This window comes from Mirounga leonina, unplaced genomic scaffold, assembly GCF_011800145.1.
Source record: "Mirounga leonina isolate KUSES-001 unplaced genomic scaffold, KU_Mleo_1.0 Mir_92, whole genome shotgun sequence".
Taxonomy (NCBI): Eukaryota; Metazoa; Chordata; class Mammalia; order Carnivora; family Phocidae; genus Mirounga; species Mirounga leonina.
This window is the reverse complement of record NW_023270852.1, coordinates 23,010,472-23,030,910: the sequence shown is the minus strand read 5'-3', so window position 1 is coordinate 23,030,910 and position 20,439 is coordinate 23,010,472. Positions and strand designations below refer to the sequence as shown.

General features: G+C 38.5%; 1 protein-coding gene and 1 pseudogene across 1 annotated transcript in view; one reads left to right on the top strand and one right to left on the bottom strand.

Moving 5' to 3' along the window:
- Positions 1 to 20,439, bottom strand: part of ANKRD42 (ankyrin repeat domain 42) — a 74,937-nt gene that overhangs the window by 46,990 nt on the left and 7,508 nt on the right. The window contains exons 3-4 of the mRNA XM_034995645.1: positions 12,567 to 12,686; positions 10,571 to 10,706 (exon numbers count right to left, since the gene is read on the bottom strand). Of these exons, the coding sequence (XP_034851536.1) occupies positions 10,571 to 10,706; positions 12,567 to 12,686 (256 nt within the window). The remainder of the gene's footprint in view (positions 1 to 10,570; positions 10,707 to 12,566; positions 12,687 to 20,439) is intronic.
- Positions 19,061 to 20,130, top strand: LOC118004326 (annotated as a pseudogene).

Below are 20,439 nucleotides of genomic sequence, written 5' to 3'. Positions count from 1 at the left end.
GCACAGACTTGCAGACTGGTAGCAACAGGGAAAGGACTTTAGGGCAGCTCCCCGGACTGAAACCTAGAGCATGGGGGCGACGCATGAGAACTGGGGGCAGCTGGCAGTTTTAGAAGCACAAAGGACAGAGACATGCCCCCACCTGGAGGCGAGGACTGGGAGCCCTGCTGAGGGGCACACAACCCAGGATGCAGCAGTTTATAGCAGCACAGACAGAAATGGACATAGTGTGGCCTGGAGAGCTGACTGAAGAACAGATTGCAATCTCTTTGCTCTGAGGTAGATGGTTGGAAACTATCTCTTCTGCTCTCTCAGAAGAGATGTGGAAAACCGCCAGCGAAAGCTGCCAGAGAACAAAAGCCCCAAAAAACCGGTTTTCACTGAGCCCATCCCCCCCCCACACAGGAGGCAGGGCAAATCTGCCCAAACAGGTTTGCCTGAGTAACAGTGCGGCAGGCCCCTACCCCAGAAGACAGGCTGAGAGAACAAGAGGCTGGCAACCCTAAGGTCCCTATAAAACAGGTGCATCTTGCTTTGGCTGTGGTCAATAATTTGGACTCTGTACATTCCCTCAAACACCCCTCAACAGAATGACTAGGAGGAGGAACCCACAAAACAGGAAAGACTCAGAGACTGTGACTTCTGCCACAGATTTACAAATGGATACAGATATAACCAAGATGTCGGAAATGGAATTCAGGGTAGCAATTGTGAAGACAATAGCTAGAATGAAGAAATCGATTGGGAGTCTGCTTCTCCCTCTGACCCTCCTCCCTCTCATGCTCTCTGTCTCTCATTCTCTCTCTCGCAAATAAATAAAATCTTAAAAAAAAAAAATTTTTTTTTAAAGAAATCGATTAATGGCAACATAGAGTCTCTAAGGGCAGAACTAAAAGCAGAACTGGCAGAACTTAAAAATGCTATCAATGAGATTCAATCTAATCTAGATAATCTAACAGCTAGGGTAAGCAAGGCAGAAGAACGAATTAATGATCTAGAAGACAAATTGATGAAAAAGAGGAGGCCAGGGAAAAACAACTCAAAATCCATGAAAATAGAATCAGAGAAATAAGTGACATCATGAAAAGTTCCAATGTCAGAATTATTGGGATCCCTGAGGGGGTGGACAGACAGAGAGGACTAGAAGATATATTTGAGCAAATTGTAGCTGAGAACTTCCTGAATCTGGGGAATGAAACAAACATTCATGTTCTAGAGGCAGAGGGGACCCCTTCCAAGATCAAAGAAAACAGGTCAACGCCCTGGCATGTAATAGTAAAACTCGCAAAACTTAGAACCAAGGAAACCATCTTAAGGGCAGTTAGGGGAAAGAGATTCCTTACATACAGAGGGAGGAACATCAGAATAATGTCAGACCTATCCACAGAGACCTGGCAAGCCAAAAAGGGCTGGCAAGACATATTCAGGGTACTAAATGAGAAGAACATGCAGCCAAGAATACTTTATCCGGCAAGGCTGTCATTTAGAATGGATGGAGAGATGCAGAGCTTCCACGACCGGCAGAAACTGAAAGAATATGTGACCACTAAGCCAGTCCTGCAAGAAATATTAAGGGGGATTCTAAAAAGGAGAAAGACCCCAAGAGTGATATAGAACAGAAATTTACAGAGACAATCTATAGAAACAAGGTATTCACGGGCAACATGATGACAATAAATTCATATCTTTCAATAATCACTCTCAACGTGAACGGCCAAAATGCTCCCATAATACGGCACAGGGCTGCAGATTGGATAAAAAGACAGGACCCATCCATGTGCTGTCTATAAGAGACTCATGTCGAACGTAAAGATACATCCAGACTGAAGTTGAAGGGATGGAGATCCATCTTCCATGACAATGGACCTCAAAAGAAAGCTGGGGTAGCAATTCTCATATCAGACAAACTAGATTTTAAGCTAAAGACTGTAGTTAGAGACACAGAAGGGCACTATATCATTCTTAAAGGGTCTATCCAACAAGAAGATCTAACAATTGTAAGTATCTACCCCCCCAACATGGGAACAGCCATCTACATAAGCCAACTGTTAACCAAAATAACAACACCTTAATTGTAGGAGACCTCAATACTCCACTCTCAGCAATAGATCATCTAAGCAGAAAATCAACAAAGAAACAAGAGCTTTGAATGATACACTGGACCAGATGGACCTCATAGATATATATACAGAACATTCCACCCTAAAACAACAGAATACTCATTCTTCTCGAGCACACATGGAACTTTCTCCAGAACAGACCACATACTGGGTCACAAATCAGGTCTCAACCAATACCAAAACACTGAGATTATTCCCTGCATATTCTCAGACCATAATGCTTTAAAACTGGAACTCAATCACAAGAAAAATTTTGGAAGAAATTCAAACACTTGGAAACTAAAGACCACTCTGCTCAAGAATGTTTGGGTCAACCAGGAAATCAAAGAACTTAAACAATTCATGGAAACCAATGAGAACAAAAACACATCGGTCCAAAACCTATGCGATACTGCAAAGGTGGTCGGAAGGGGGAAATACATAGCCATCCAAGCCTCACTCAAAAAATAGAAAAATCCTGGGGCGCCTGGGTGGCTCAGATGGTTAAGCGTCTGCCTTCGGCTCAGGTCATGATCTCAGGGTCCTGGGATCGAGTCCCGCATCGGGCTCCCTGCTCCTTGGGAGCCTGCTTCTCCCTCTGCCTCTCTCTCTCTCTCTAATGAATAAATAAATAAAATCTTTAAAAAAAAAAAAATAGAAAAATCCTGAATTCACCAACTAACTTTACACCTTAAAGAACTAGAGAAAAGGCAACAAACGATGCCTAAGCCACGCATTAGAAGAGAAATAATTAAGATTAGAGCAGAAATCAATGAATTAGAAACCAGAAACACAGTAGATCAGATCAACAAAACTAGAAGCTGGTTCGTTGAAAGAATGAATAAGATCAATAAACCACTGGCCAGACCTATCCAAAAGAAAAGAGAAAGGACTCAAGTTAATAAAATTATGAATGAAAGGGGAGAGATCACGACTAACACCAAGGAAATAAAAACATTAGAAATTATTATCAATAAAAAAAATGCCAATAAATTAAGCAACCTGGAAGAAATGGATGACTTCCAGAAACCTATAAACTGCCAAGACTGAACCAGGAAGAAACTGACAACCTGAATAGGCCAACAACCAGTAATGAGATGGAAGCAGTGATCAAAAACCTCCCAAAAAACAAGAGTCCACAGCCTGATTGATTCCCTGGGGAATTCTACCAACCATTCAAAGAAGAAATAACATCCATTCTTCTGAAGCTGTTTCAAAAAATAGAAACAGAAGGAAAAAGCTTCCAGACTCATTCTATGAGGCCAGCATTACCTTAATCCCCAAACCAGGCAAAGACCCCATCAAAAAGGAGAATTTCAGACCGATATCCCTGATGAATACGGATTCCAAATTCTCAACAAAATCCTAGCTACCAGGATCCAACAATACATTAAAAGGATCATCCACCATGACCAAGTGGGATTTATCCCCAGGATGCAAGGATGGTTCAACATTCGCAAGTCAATCAATGTGATAGAACACATTAATAAGAGAGAGAAGAACCATATGGTCCTCTCAACTGATGCAGAAAAAGCATCTGACAAAATACAGCACCCTTTCCTAATTAAAACACTTCAGAGTATAGGGATAGAGGGACCATTACTCAAGTTCATAAAATCCATCTATGAAAAACCCACAGTGAATATCACCCTCAATGGGGAAAAGGTGAGAGCCTTTCCCTTAAGATCAGGAACACGTCAAGGATGCCCACTCTCGCCACTATTGTTCAACATAGTACTAGAACTCCTGGCAACAGCAATCAGACAAAAAAAGAAATAAAAGGTATTCAAGTTGGCAAAGATGAAGTCAAACTCTCTCTCTTCACAGATGACATGATACTTTATCTGGAAAATCCAAAAGACTCCACCCCAAAATTACTAGACCTCATACAGCAATTCAGTAATGTGGCAGGATACAAAATCAATGCACAGAAATCAGTTCCGTTCTTATACACTAACAATGCAACTGTAGAAAGAGCAATTAGAGAAATGATTCCATTTACAATAGCACCAAAAACCGTAAGATACCTCAGAATAAACTTAACCAAAGAGGTAAAGGATCTATACTCTAGGAACTACAGAACACTCATGAAAGAAACTGAAAAAGACACAAAAAGATGGAAAAACATTCCATGCTCATGGATTGGAAGAATAAACATTGTTAAAATGTCTATGCTACCCAGAGCAATCTATACCTTCAATGCCATCTGATCAAAATTCCAATGATATTTTTCAAAGTGCTGGAACAAACAATCCTAAAATTTGTATGGAATCAGAAAAGATGCTGAATCACCAAGGAAATGTTGAAAAAGAAAAACAAAGCTGGGGCCATCACATTGCTGGATTTCAAGCTGTATTACAAAGCAGTGATCACCAAAACAGCATGGTACTGGCACAAAAACAGACATATAGACCAATGGAACAGAAGAGAGAGCCCAGATATGGACCCTCAACTCTATGGTCAAATAATCTTCGACAAAGCAGGAAAACATATGCAATGGAAAAAAGACAGTCTCTTCAATAAATGGTGCTGGGAAAATTGGACAGCCACATGCAGAAGAATGAAACTCGACCATTCTCTAACACCATACACAAAGATAAACTCAAAACGGATGAAAGACCTCAATGTGAGACAGGAATCCATCAAAATCCTAGTGGAGAACATAGGCAGTAACCTCTTTGACATCGGCCACAGCAACTTCTTTCAAGATACATCTCCAAAGGCTAGTGAAACAAAAGCAAAAATGAACTTTTGGGACTTCATCAAGATAAAAAGCTTTTGCACAGCAAAGGAAACAGTCAACAAAGCAAAGAGGCAACCCACAGAATGGGAGAAGATATTTGCAAATGACACTACAGATAACGGGCTGGTATCCAAGATCTATAAAGAACTTCTCAAACTCAACACCCAAAAAACAATCAAGTACAAAAATGGGCAGAAGACATGAACAGACACTTCTCCAGAGAAGACACACAAATGGCTAACAGACACATGAAAAAATGTTCATCATCATTAGCCATCAGGGAAATTAAAATCAAAACCATATTGAGATACCACCTTACACCAGTTAGAATGGCTAAAATTGACAAGGCAACAAACAACAAATGTTGGAGAGGTTGTGGAGAAAGGGGAACCCTCTTACACTGTTGGTGGGATTGCAAGTTGGTACAGCCACTTTGGAAAACAGTGTGGAGGCTCCTCAAAAAATTTCAAATAGAGCTACCCTATGACCCAGCAATTGTACTACTGGGTAGTTACCCCAAAGACACAGATGTAGTGAAAAGAAGGGCCATATGCACCCCAATGTTCATAGCAGCAATGTCCACAATAGCCAAACTGTGGAAAGAGCTGAGATGCCCTTCAACAGATGAATGGATAAAGAAGATGTGGCCCATATATACAACGGAATATCACTCAGCCATCAGAAAGGATGAATACCCAACTTTTACATCAACATGGATGGGACTGGAGGAGATTATGCTAAATGAAATAAGTCAAGCAGAGAAAGTGAATTATCATATGGTTTCACTTATTTGTGGAACATAAGGAATAGCATGGAGGACATTAGGAGAAGGAACGGAAAACTGAAGGGGGCAAATTACAGGGGGAGATGAACCATAAGAGACTATGGACTCCGAGAAACAAACTGAGGGTTTTAGAGGGGAGGGAGGTGGGGGGATGGGTTAGCCTGGTGACAGGTATTAAGGAGGGCATGAACTGCATGGAGCACTGGGTGTTATATAAAAACAATGGATCGTGGATCACTACATCAACAACTAATGATGTATTGTATAATAGATTAACATAATAAATTTATTTTAACATAATAAAATTAAGTTAAAAAAAAAAAAAAAGAAAAGCTCACTCACCACAATAAAATGGGATTTATTCCAGGAAGGAAGGATGGTTCAATATTCACAAATTCATCAATGTGAAACATCACATTAACAGGAGGGAGGATAAAAACATTAAGGTCATTTCACTATATACAGAAAAAGCATCTGACAAAAGACAACATCTGTTCATGATACAAACTCTCAACAAAGTGGTTGGAGAGGAAACATTTCTCAACATAATAGCCATATATGACAAACCCACAGCCAACATCATACTCAATGCTGAAAAACTAAGAACTTTTCTATTTTTTTTTTTAAGATTTTATTTATTTATTCATCAGCAGGGGGAGTGGCAGGAAGAGGGAGAAAGAGAAGCAGGCCCCCTGCTCAGCAGGGAACCCGATGCAGGGCCCAAACCCAGGATCCCAGGATCATGACCTAAGCCGAAGGCAGATGCTCAACCAACTGAGCCACCCAGGCACCCCCTAAGAGCCTTTCCTCTAGATCAGAAACAAAACAAAGATGTCCACTCTCACCACTTTAATTCAACATAGTACCCAAAGTCCTAGCCACAGCAATCAGGTAAGAAAAATAAAAGGCATCTAAATCAGTAAGGAAGAAGTAAAATTGTCACTATTTGCAGATGCCATGATACTATATATAAAAAACCCTAAAGACTCCACCAAAAAACTATCAGCAGTAATAAATGAAGTTAGTAAAGTTGCAGGATACAAAATTAATATACAGTAATCAATTGCATTTCTATACACCAATACTGAAGTAGCAGAAAGAGAAATTAAAAAAACAATTTCACCTATAATTGCACCAAAAAGAATAAAATACCTAGAAGTAAATTTAACCAAGGAGGTAAAAAACCTGTATTCTGGGGCGCCTGGGTGGCTCAGTTGGTTAAGCGACTGCCTTCGGCTCAGGTCATGATCCTGGAGTCCCAGGATCGAGTCCTGCATCGGGCTCCCTGCTCGGCAGGGAGTCCGCTTCTCCCTCTGACCCTCCCGACCCTCCCCCCTCTCATGTGCTCTCTCTCTCAAATAAATAAATAAAATCTTAAAAAAAAAAAAAAACAACCTGTACTCTGAAAATCATAAGATGACAGTGAAAGAAACCGAAGATGACACAAACAAATGGAAAAATACTCCAGGCTCATGGATTGGAAAAATCAATATTGATAAAATGTTTATACTCTCCAAAGCAATCTACAGACTCAATGCAATCCTTATCAAAATACCAACAGTATTTTTCACAAAACTAGAACAAATAATCCTAAAATTTGAATGGAACCACAAAAAAAACCAAATAGCTGAAGTAATCTTGAGAAACAAGAACAAAGCTAGAGGTATCATAATCCCAGGTTTCAAGAATAACTACAAAGCTACAGCAATAAAAACAACATGGTACCAGACACATAGATCAATGGAACATAATACAGAGCCCAGAAATAAATCCACAATTACACAGTCAACTAATCTACAACAAAGGAGGCCAAGAATATACAATGGGGAAAAGACCATCTCTTCAATAAATGGCACTGAAAAACTGGACAGCTACATGCAAAAGGATTTAACTAGAACACTTTCTTACACCATACACAAAAATAAACTCAAAATGGATTAAAGAACTGAATGTGAGACCTGAAATCATAAAGCTCCTAAAAGAAAACACAGGCAGTAATCTCTTCAACATGGGCCTTAGCAACATCTTTACGGATATTATCTCCTCAGGCAAAACAAAACAAAACAAAAACCCAAAAGCAAAAATAAACTACTGGAACTATACCAAAATAAAAAGCTTTTGCACAGCAAAGGAAACATCAACAAAACAAAAAAGCAACCTACTGAATGGATGAGGTTATCTGCAAATGATATCCAATAAGGGGTTAATAACCAAAATATATAAAGACCTTATATAACTCAACACTAAAAACACAAATAATTTTATTTGAATCTGAACAGGATCTGAATAGACATTTTCCAAAGCAGATGTACAGATGGTCAACAGACACATGAAAAGATGCTAAACATCACTCATCATCAGAGAAATGCAAATCAAAACCACAATGAGATATCACCTCATACAAGTCAAAATGGCTGGCATCGAAAAGAAAAAGAAATAAGTTTTGGAGAGGATGTGAAGAAAAGGGATCTCTCATGTACTGTTAGTGCAAATGTAAATTGGTGCAACTACTGTGGAAAAGGGGGGTTTTTTTTCTTTTTTTTTTTTTTTTTTTTTGAGGAACCTCAAAAAATGAAAAATAGAAATATCATATGATCCAGTAATTCCACTACTGGGTATTTACCCAGAGAAAATGAAAACACTAATTCAAAAAAATATATGCACCCCTATGTTTACTGCAGCCTTATTTACAGTAGCCAAGATAAGGAAACAATCTAAGTGTCCACAGATAGATGAATGGATAAAGAAGATACTTATAGGGGCGCCTGGGTGGCTCAGTCGGTTAAGCGTCTGCCTTCGGCTCAGGTCATGATCCCAGGGTCCTGGGATCGAGCCCCGCGTCAGGCTCCCTGCTCAGTGGAGAGTCTGCTTCTCCCTCTCCCTCTGCCTGCCTCTCTGCCTACTTGTGCTCTCTATCTCTGTCAAATAAATAAATAAAAATCTTTAAAAAAAAAAAAAAGAAGATACTTATAGAGATATATATACAGTGGAATATTATTCAGCCATAAAAAAGAATGAGATCTTGCCATTTTCAACAACATGGATGGAATAGAGAGTATTTTGCTAAGTGATATCAGTCAGACACAAGACAAATACCATATGATGTCACTTATGTGTGAAATCTAAACAACAACAACAACAAAAAGAGACAGATTCATAAATACAGAGAATAATCTGGTGGTTGCCAGAAGGGAGAAGGGTTGAAGGGCTGGGAGAAATAGGTAAAGAAGATTAAGAGATACAAACTTCCAGTTATAAAATAAGTAAGTCATGGAAATTAAAAGTACAACATAGGGAATATGTATGGTGAGGGATGATAATACACTTATCAAGATAAACACTGAGTAATATATAGAATTGTCAAATCAATATGTTGTACACCTGAAACTAATATAGCATGTATGTCAACCATACTTCAATTAAAAACAAAAAAGAGGGGCACCTGAGTGGCTCAGTTGGTTAAACAACTGCCTTTGGCTGAGGTCATGATCCCAGGGTCCTGGGATCGAGCCCCGCATCAGGCTCCCTGCTCGGCAGGAAGCCTGCTTCTCCCTTTCCCACTCCCCCTGCTTGTGTTCCCTCTCTCGCTGTCTCTCTCTCTGTCAAATAAATAAAATCTTTAAAAAACAGAGAGAGAGAGAGAGGTCCAAACTTCCAGAAAAAAAATGATGTTCTACATCTTTAATCAAAGAAAATGTAAATTAAAACCACAATGAAGTATTACACCGAAAAGAACGACTAAAACTAAAAAAAACAAAAAACAAAAAACAAAAACTAAAAATACCAAGTATTAATGAAAAAATGGAGCAACTGAAAGTCTTAAATACTGCTCGTGGGTGTATAAATTCATAACAACCATTGTGGAAAATCAGGTCAGACACAAAAGAATACGAGTGTATTATTTTATCCCATAGAATTCAGAAAGAAAAAAAATACTAATTTTTATGTTAGGAGTCAAGGTAAGTAACTTTGGAAACTCTTGGTAACCAGAAAGAGGACATGAAGAGACTATTCCATTTCTTGATCCGGCTAATGATTACAGAAAAGTACTCATTTGTGAAAATTCAATGAGCTGTGCATTGGAAATGGGCACTTTTCTTCAATAGTTATACTTCAATTTAAAAATTTATTTTAAAAAATAATAAGAGCAAAACAGTAATTTCTAGATATACAAAAATTAAGAATTCATACCAACACACCTTTACTATATGAACACTAAAGGATGTACTTCAGAAAGAAGTAAAACATTCCCAGACAGCAGTGTAAAGGGATGGAAGATGAGGCCAAGGAGGTAGGTTATAGCCAAATTAGGAAGGTACAGCATGCCAAGCTAAGAAATCAGAGCTCCTCAGCAATCTCGGAAGTTTTTAAGCAACAGAGTGATTTGATTAAACCTGTTCATATCATTCTGTCTGGACTTCACTTCATTTGTTTGCTACTTAAGATTCTTTTAAGACACAATTCAAGGATTATTTTTAGTAATCCTCACTCCACTCTATGATCTATCCCTCCTCTGCATTTCTACAGCACCTCTTGGAAGAAGACAGGGTGTTTAGAGTATAGGTTTCAACTGGCCAGCTAATGGCAGACTAGCCAACTGCAGTTAGCAAATTAACTCAAATACGCTAGTGTCCACTATTTATACTATTTTTTATAAATAGCAATCTGGGGGGTGGAGCTGTATGAAGTTAAAAAATAATAAACTAGACAGCAGATGAAGGAAATAGCTGGTGGGAAGAGTAAATCCAAGTTCAATTTTGCCAATTTCTCTTTTGCTGGCATGGCTCCAGAAAGAAAGTCATATGACAGGTACATAACAGGTGTAGGAGTAAAAAATTAGTTTTCTGGACTGTTAGAATGATGACAGTTTAAATTTCATAAACACAATCAATCATTTAAAAGTTTACATTAACGAAAAACCAAAACATTTGCTTTTGTGAATACCTGGAAGGTTTCCATTGTAGTCCACATCTTCTATTCCACAACCCCATTTAATGAGAAGCTGCAAACAGCCAAGTCGCCCATGAAAAGCTGCATAGTGCACAGGCTTCCATTCTCTCTTATCAGTCACACCGGGATCCTAGAGGTAACATTCACAAGAACTCAGTTTCTTTCCATTTGTAGGAGAAACAGTAAGTCTAGCAGCTTAATTCTGCAAATAAAAATTGGAGGCTGCTCTTAAAAATACAAGGCAAACAATAAATGTAGTAGAAAAATTTACTACTACCACTGATTTAAACATATGAGCTAATAAGGCACTAATAAAATTTTATAAAATAGTCTTTTTAAAAAAAAGAATGTAACTTGATCCATAAAAATAGTTTTTAAAAAGGAACTTAACTAGGGGTGCCTGGGTGGGTGCATCAGTTGAGTGCCTGACTCTTGGTTTCAGCTCAGGTCGTGGTCTCAGGTCACGGGATCTGGCCAAGTTGGGCTCCACACTCAACACAGAGTCTGCTTGGGGTTCTCTCTCCCTCTCCACCATGCCCCGCCCCACCCTCTCTCAAATTAATAAATAAGTCATGGGGTGCCTGGGTGGCACAGTCCATTGAGCATTTGACTCTTGGTTTCAGCTGAGGTCGTGAGCTCATGGTTGTGGGATCAAGGCGCAGGCGCGGCTGCGTGACCAGCAAAGAGTCTGCTTGGGATTCCCATTGCCTCTCCCTCTGCCCCTCCCACTCATGCTCTCTCTCTCGCGCTAACAAAAATAAATAAATCTTTTAAAATAAATAAATAGGGGCGCCTGGGTGGCTCAGTTGGTTAAGCGACTGCCTTCGGCTCAGGTCATGATCCTGGAGTCCCTGGATCGAGTCCCGCATCAGGCTCCCTGCTCAGCCGGGAGTCTGCTTCTCCCTCTGACCCTCCCGACTCTCATGTGCTCTCTCTCATTCTCTCTCTCTCAAATAAATAAATAAATAAATAAATAAATAAATAAATAAATAAATAAATCTTTAAAATAAATAAATAAATCTTCACACACACACAAAAAAAGGGAACTTAACTAATCATTTTACTGGTCACAGGCTTCTGACCAATAAAATGAAAGGGATGGATTCAAATGATCCAATCATATCCCTGAAAGCATAAAGAGTTAATAAAAAAAATACCTAATAGGCCCTTCATTATTTCTCTAACTACAGAAACACCAACTCTTACCATAATGTCTTCAATAAAGATAGTTCTTTTCTTATAAGTTATTTTTTTACAACCACTGCGTAATATTGAAAATAAATATCACAATGAATGGAATTTCTGGAGATAAAAATCACTTTCTAAAAAAAAAAAAAGAAGATGGCAGGAGGGGAAGAATGAAGCGGGGGAAATCGGAGGGGTAGACGAACCATGAGAGACAATGGACTCTGAAAAACAAACTGAGGGTTCTAGAGGGGAGGGGGGTGGGAGGATGGGTTAGCCTGGTGATGGGTATTAAGGAGGGCACGTTCTGCATGGAGCACTGGGTGTTATGCACAAACAATGAATCATGGAACACTACATCTAAAACTAATGACGTAATGTATGGGGATTAACAACAATTTAAAAAATTTTAAAAAATAAAAAAAATTAAAAAAAAATCACTTTCTAAATTAGTGTATGAAATAAGTTACAAAACAAATAGGTAAACACACAGAAATTCAGAAAGATTTACAATCACTGGTTGAGATGTGTTTGGAAGCTTCAGAATCTTCCCAGTTAAACTCTGAACTGACATGAAGAACCCACAGCCTCTGAAATACTTTGTACTGTTAAACTGGGGTTTTTTTGAAGCTTTATCTAAATTATTGCTCCTATGTTTTAAGACAGAAAAGCTAAACAGAGAGATCAAATTACTTCCCCCAAGTCATAAAAGGGATTTAAAAAGTCAGGGAGAGGTAACTAGGCTACCAAATGCTATTCCATCTATATGATTACACATTCTCACATATTAACAGGAATCTCTCACCACTCCACTTCGGAGCATTATTTGTAAAGTGAAAGAATGTCCATGTGTTGCAGCAAGGTGTAAAGGAGTGCATCCACGATCATCTTGAGCTGCCAGATTTGCCCCGTTGATTATGAGAGCCTAAAAATAGAGAAATAACAGTGAGTGTACATAAATATGTTAAATCATAAATGCAGATATGTAATAGGCAAGCAATTTATCAACCTATAGCTACATTATATAAGTTCTTATACATGTGCCACAAACAAAGTATGAGAAATTCTTAGCTAATCCTAAGAAAATGCTTGAGATCCTTTTTAACCTTGCCTAGGAGGTATTTATAATACTGATTTCACTCATGTACATACAATTTATAAGGCACACTTTTCAGAAACAGAGATTAATAATCACTAAGTTAAATACTTTAATGCTAAGCTAATAAACTGAAAAGTAAACTCACTATTTCAAAAGCAGAGTAATCTGTTTAAAAGAATTATTAGTTAATATTTTTTAGTTTTACTCCCTCAGACCTTCTTTTTTTAACCAGCCTGTATTTACCAGTATCTTAGCAAAAGACTCCATCATAACTCATATCAAGAGTTTTAAGAAGTCTTCCTAATTAGCAAAGTAGTCAATAATCATCACAAACCATACCCTGAGTATTTACTGGACTTTAAGAATCACTACAAGGAATATGAAGACATGTCAACTTAGAGAATTAGGACATATGTAGAGACAATGATAATCAATTATATAAAGCAGTCCTTGATAATTCAACAACTACACAGTATAGTACCAAAAAATACCACAACATCTCTGAGAATGAAAAGATCCCTTTGAGGGAGAAAAGGACAATCAGAGCCACGGGAATGGTTTGATCTAATGCTTAGAGGAAGGAAAGCATCACGTAAAGCTTCATTTGACTTGAATGTCCCCTAAAGTTACTATTTTATTTTCTCTTTCACTGCCTACTTCTCAAATTAATACCTCAATGTTTCAACTTCAAACTGACCTGCAAACAAGGTGCCATCCCTACCACTGCATGGAAATACAGCAAACCTCACCCTATAGTGAGCTCTCAAGTCCAATGGCATTCCCTTAGTTTCATCCCATAACTCTGACACTCGGCCTAACACTTCTTCCTTCATTTGTACAGCCCAATGCATCCTGGCTCTCCGATCTCTGACTTTGTCCTCTGAATTCTTTACTCATTTCTCTGCTTCCTACTATCACTACTAGTAACATTCTTCAACATTCAATCTTCAATACTCTATTCTCTTCTCTATACTTTATTACTCCTGAAATCTTTGTCTCAGCACCCTTTTCAACTGCCTGGACCTTCTGCACCAAAATGACCTATAAGCCCCCTAAACAACATGTGCCAAATTGAATTCAACATTTTTGCTCCCCTATCTCCCTTGCCTTTCAGATTTCCTTATCTGTAGTGTCATTATTATCTGCCATTCTGCCTCAAAACTCTAAAATTTTCACTCTACTTTGTCAACTCCTGCTTTGCAAGAGGTCTTCAATCATTTTATTTCTTTCCCACTGTCACCACCTAATTTCTCCCTCTGGGGTTAGTGATGACACCAAAAGTCTCTAACTGCTCTTCTTGCCTTCAAACTGTCTCATCCTAGGTAATCCCAGATATATCTTGTTAGAATAATTTCCTGAAATACTGCTTTCATTACTTCATTCCTCTGTTAACGTTCATGTGCATGTGTATGTATGCATAAGTATGTATGTGTGTTACATGTATGTGTAAGAGTATATATTAGTACACATATAAAAACTCTCTTATACAAATGAATCTTTATTCTACTTCTAAGACATTTTACATACCTGGCTATCCAAACTTAATTCATAACAGTATACAACAAAACATCTACAACTCAGTCAAACTCATATAATAGTTTATCCCCTGAACACACCTAATTTTTCCAATTCAAGTACCTCACATAGAATTACAGCATAGAGATTAATAGAATAAAATCTAGGTTCAAATCCTGGTTTTGTCACTTACTTAGACAAGGTACTTAACTCTCTGAATCTGATTCTTTATCTATAAAAAGGGGAACTCATAAGATTGTTGTATTAAATGAAGTGATGCATGGGAAACTGTAATTCACACATAAAAAATGATAATCATTTTTCATTGCTACTTAACTTTCTGAAATCAACCTGTTCTTTTTGGCTTAGTGAAGTCTTATTGCCTCCATTAATGATTTCTCTATCTCCTTCTAATCATTAGGGCCTCAATCATAGACTATACTTTGTATCATTTTGTAATTCACTGAGTAGAGAGCCTGTTATTCCAAATAGAATCTCAGGCTTCTTAGAGGCAGGAACTGTTTGCTTATACAATTTTGTATTCCTCCAAATTCCAGTCTATTTCAGTATATTGATTATATCTAGTTAATCTAATAAGCTAGATCCTGCACATATTAATGTGAAATTCTGGCCAGGAAATACATTAAATAAGAAATAATAGTTCCATAGTAAGAAGGCATGACAAGCTATTAAGGAGATAATCTGGTCATGTCTGTGATATCCCTTTAAAACAACCCATCAATAGCCAATTACTTCAGAGATAAAAGGATCCCCAGACTTACACAATTTGTTTAAGCTGTATTTGGTACCAAATATCTGAGTCATGGAATTCAATAAATACTTGTTTAAGACAAAGAACTAAATCTATGAGTCAAATTATTAGAATAAAAGCAACAGCCCAACAAAACTATGCTAAAGTTATTAAATGTATTGATTTTTTAAAAGTAGCCAAAGTTGTTATTACCTGCATACAAGCATCCTGACCTCTGATTGCAGCTATGTGAGCTGCTGTCCAACCTCTCAAAGTTACTTGTGCGATATCAGCTCCATGCCAGAGGAGCCAATGAAGACACTAAATTAAGAAAATAACCATGTTAACAAGTGATAAGGCAGATTTTTTTTAACATCTTTAGATCTTTGAAATTTAGTCTATCATCATGAAATACCACAGCCTGGGAAGCATCATAAGTAAATGAGGGGCTTAAGAAAAACAAAAGCACAAGAACAATGATATGGTAACCCCCACTTGGCCTTATTATTGGGTCAACTGAACAGTGGGAGCTGTGGCAAATTGGGAGATCACATTCATTGTCCATAAGGCGTAATTGCTACTTAATCCCAGCCACTTGTTACTGTAAGTGAAATGCTGATCCCAATCTTATATTTCACCCATACTGTATAAGCCAAACAAAACACATCTATGAGTCAAATTCACTCAATGGCTGCCAATTTGCAGCCTCTGCCACAGATCTTTAAATGGGCCCAAATGTTTCTGTATCAGAGCAAACATTGTTATTCTGATACTCTCTAAAAAAGAAAAAAAGTGGCTTATAAAAAAATGGGGGGAGAGTCAAATGCATCTTCCTTTAATATCTTTTTTAATTAATGTAAATCTCAATAGAATACATTGTGCCACATACAGTGGTACTGTCTTTGTATGTTCAAGTTTGGAGATTCTATCTTCAAGAAGTTTCTTTTTAAAGAATTGGTTGTATCATTGGGATATACTGTCACATCAGTCATAGCCATATCATGTGTTGAAAGGCTTAATATTTAGGTATCATTGGCCTGTCACAGAGATCAGTGGCCAATAAAATACAAAGATTAAATAAAAGCTCAACATCACTACTAATCACAGTAAGTCCTCCATTTATCAACAAGTATTTATGGAGAGACTACTACATGCTAACACTGTTCAGTTACAGGAAAATAAAACCACTGCAAACATTCATGTAACAAGTTTTCTATTTCTCCTGGGTAAATATGCAAGCAGGATTACTGGAACATAGGTAAGTATAGCAATGTATAAGAGTTGCAGCTGCTCCATATTCTCGCCAATATTGGTAGTATCATTTTTTGTTTTTATTTTGCCATTCTAATAGGTGTGTATTGGCATCTGATTGTGTTTTTAATTTGCATTTCCTTAATGGCTAATGATGTTGGACATCTTTTCATGTGCTCAATTGCTATCCATATGTCCTCTTGAAGTGTCAAAGTCATTTGCCCACTTTTTAATTGGGTTTTTTGTTTTCTTACTATGGAACTATTAGAGTTTCATATGCTCTGGCTAGAAGTTCCGAGAGATATGATTTGCAAAGATTTTTCTCTTATGTTTTCTTCTAGAAGTTTTAGAAGGTTAAGTGTTACATTTGTTTATGATCTGTTTTGAGTACATTTTTACATAAGGTGCCAGATATATCATTTTCTCACTTATGACTGTCCCATTGTGCCAGTACCATTTAATGAAAACACTATCTGTTCTCTATTGGATTTCATTTGCATCTTTGTCAGAAGTCAACTGATCAGGGGCACCTGGGTGGCTCAGGTGGTTAAGCGTCTGCCTTCGGCTCAGGTCATGATCTCAGGGTCCTGGCATCGAGCCCCAAGTCAGGGTCCCTGCTCAGTGGAGAGTCTGTTTCTCTCTTTTTCCCCTCTGCCCCTAACCCCCACTTGTGCACTCTCTCTCTCTCTCCCAAATAAATAAATAAAATCTTTAAAAAAAAAATCAACTGATCAATCAGTAAGACTTCAGAAATGGCTAAGTGAGGAACTTGGCAAATCATTCCCAAGCAATGATGAAACTAGACAAAGTAGGGGCACCTCAGTGGCTCAGTCAGTTAAGCATCTGACTTCAGCTCAGGTCATGCATGATCTCAGGGTCCTGGGATAGAGCCCCACATCAGGCTCCACCCTCAGCAGGGATTCGGCTTGTCCCTCTCCCTCTGCCCCCTTCCCACTCATGTGTGCATGCGCTCGCTCACTCTCTCTCTCAAATAAATAAATAAAATCTTCCAAAAAAAAAAAAAAACTAGACAAAGTTGTCAAAAACAACCATGTAAAGACTGGGAATTTGTCAGAGGCACATAACAAAATAAGAAGCATTAACTCAAGAAAATGTTCTGAATCTCAGTAAGAACAGGTGGAGTCTGCAGCAGAAAGTCTGAAACTACAACTATCCCTACCCCGAGCTACACTGTGCAGAAGTTCTACCCAGCTGGACAGCTCCATTGCCCTGCTGGAAGGAGTAAAAATTCCATGCCTAGGCACAAAGTCAAAAACAATTCCAACCTCAGGGGCCAAAAACCTAGGAAAGCCAACATCAGAGCTCACCTGAAGTCACGACACTGGTGAAGGCAAACAACAAAACTAAAGACCACCCAGGGCGCCTGGGTGGCTCAGTTGGTTAAGCGACTGCCTTCGGCTCAGGTCATGATCCTGGAGTCCCGGGATCGAGTCCCACATCGGGCTCCCTGCTCAGCAGGGAGTCTGCTTCTCCCTCTGACCCTCCTCCCTCTCATGCTCTCTGTCTCTCATTCTCTCTCTCGCAAATAAATAAAATCTTTAAAAAAAAAAAAAAAAAAAACTAAAGACCACCCAGAAAATTAATGGAAAAATCCAAGAAATGAGACAGCAAGTGGACCTTGCTAAGATTCCACTTATCCCTTGTAATCTACAAGGCCATGTACATGTACAAAGCTGCTTATATTCAGGAAAGACTGAAGAGGGCCCAAATTGACTAGACATCCCTGGCTAAACATAAGGCCTTGCAAACACATTTGGGGGGAAAAAAAAAAAAAAAAGGAAAGTCAAGTTGACTTGTAAACTGCTTGGACTTGAAAAACATTCCCCAAGCCACACAGACTCAGCAAAAGATGGAATCCTTACTAGCTCAAGGTATATAAACACAACCTCTGATCAATCACTGACCCAAGAGTGACCCCCAGGAAACCAGACTTAAAAATAGTAACAAGAATTTTTAAAAATCAAAACAAACAAACAAAAAAAAACTGAGTAGTGACTACATACTGTGGGGAAACAGACTCCACACAATTAGTCTAAGCAAGTCAATCAAGCAAATACATAGCAACAAGCACATCTGGGAGGGATGGGGTGAATAGCATCAGAATTCAAAGCTGCTACAATATATAATCTAAAATGTGCAGTTTTCAAAATGTCTAGGCAAACTAAAAAATTATGAGATTATAATTATACAAAGAGTGTGTGACCCATACACAGGGGAAAAAAAAAATAATCAATAGAAACTATCCCTGAGAGGGCCCAGATGTTGGACTTAGCATGACTTCAAAGCTGCTATTATAAATAGCTTCAGAGAACTAAAAGAAATTATTTTTAAAAGAATTTATATTTAAAGAATTAAAGGAAAGTATGATGACAATGACTCATCAAATAGAAAATATAGACAAAGAAAAATAAGTCAGAGAAAGATAAATACCATATGATCTCCTTTATTTGTAGAATTTAAGAAACAAAACAAATGAGCAAAGGAAAAAAAGAGAGAGACAAACCAAGAAACAGACTCTTAACTATAGAGAACAAACTGACGGTTATCAGAGAAGAGGTAGACAGGGAGTAGCTGAAATAGGTGATGGGGATTAAAGAGTACACTTATTAAAATATATATATATACATGGGCGCCTGGCTGGCTCAGTTAGTGGAGCATGTGACTAAGGGTTGTGAGTCACCCAATGTTGGGTACAGAGATTACTTAAAAAATAAAATAAAAATCTTCAGGGGTTCCTGGGTGGCTCAGTCAGTTAAGGATCTGTCTTCGGCCCAGGTCATGATCTCAGGGTCCTGGGACCAAGCCCGATATCGGGCTCCCTGCTCAGTGGGGAGTCTGCTTCTCCCTCTTCTTCTGCCCCTCTCCTCGCTTGTGCTCTGTCTCTCTCTCTCTCTAATAAATAAAATCTTTAAAAAAAAAATAAAAATAGACCTAATCTCAGCTGGTCCACCCGAGACCCCCTGAGCGCCAATCCTTTTCCCCCGCACGGTCCCATTTCCGCTCCAACAAGATGAAAGAAACTTTCATGAACCAGGAGAAACTCACCAAACTGCAAGCACAAGTGCGCACTGGTGGGAAAGGAACTGCCTGCCAAAAGAAGAAGGTGGTTCATAGAACGGCTACAGCAGATGATAAAAAACTGTAGCTCTCCTTTTTTTTTTTTTTTTTTTTAAGATTTTATTTATTTATTTGACAGAGAGAGACAGCGAGAGAGGGAACACAAGCTGGCAGAGTGGGAGAGGGAGAAGCAGGCTCCCTTTTGAACAGAGAGCCTGATGCGGGGCTCGATCCCAGGACCCTGGGATCATGACCTGAGCCGAAGGCAGACGCTTAACGACTGAGCCACCCAGGTGCCCCAACTGTAGCTCTCCTTAAAGAAGTTAGGGGTAAACAATATCTCTGGTATTGAAGAAGTGAATATGTTCACAAACCAAGGACCAGTGATCCACTTTAACAACCCCGAAGTTCAGGCGTTGCTGGCCGTGAACACTTTCACCATTCAGGCCATGCTGAGACAAAGCAGCTGACAGAAATGCTACCCAGTATCTTAAACCAACTCGGTGCAGACAGTCTGACTAGTTTAAGAAGACTGGCTGAAGCTCTGCCCAAACAATCTGTGGATGGAAAAGCACCACTTGCTACCAGAGAGGATGATCATGATGAAGTTCCAGATCTTGTGGAGAATTTTGATGAAGCTTCCAAGAATGAAGCAAACTGAATTGAGTCAACTTCTGAAGAAGATAAAACTTGAAGAAGTTACTGGGAGCTGCTATTTTATATTACGACTGCTTTTTAAAATTTTGTACATGGATCTGATAAAATCTACATCTCTAATATTTTTAAGTCAAAGCCCCTTGGACACTGCAGCTCTTTACAGTTTTTGCTTATACACAATTCATTCTTTGCAGCTAATTAAGCTGAAGAAGCCTGGGAATAAAGTTTGAAACAAGGTTAATAAAGTTCTTTGCCTAGGAAAAAAAATAAAAATAAAATCTCCAATAAAAATTAATATATAGGGATGCCTGGATGGCTCAGTCACTT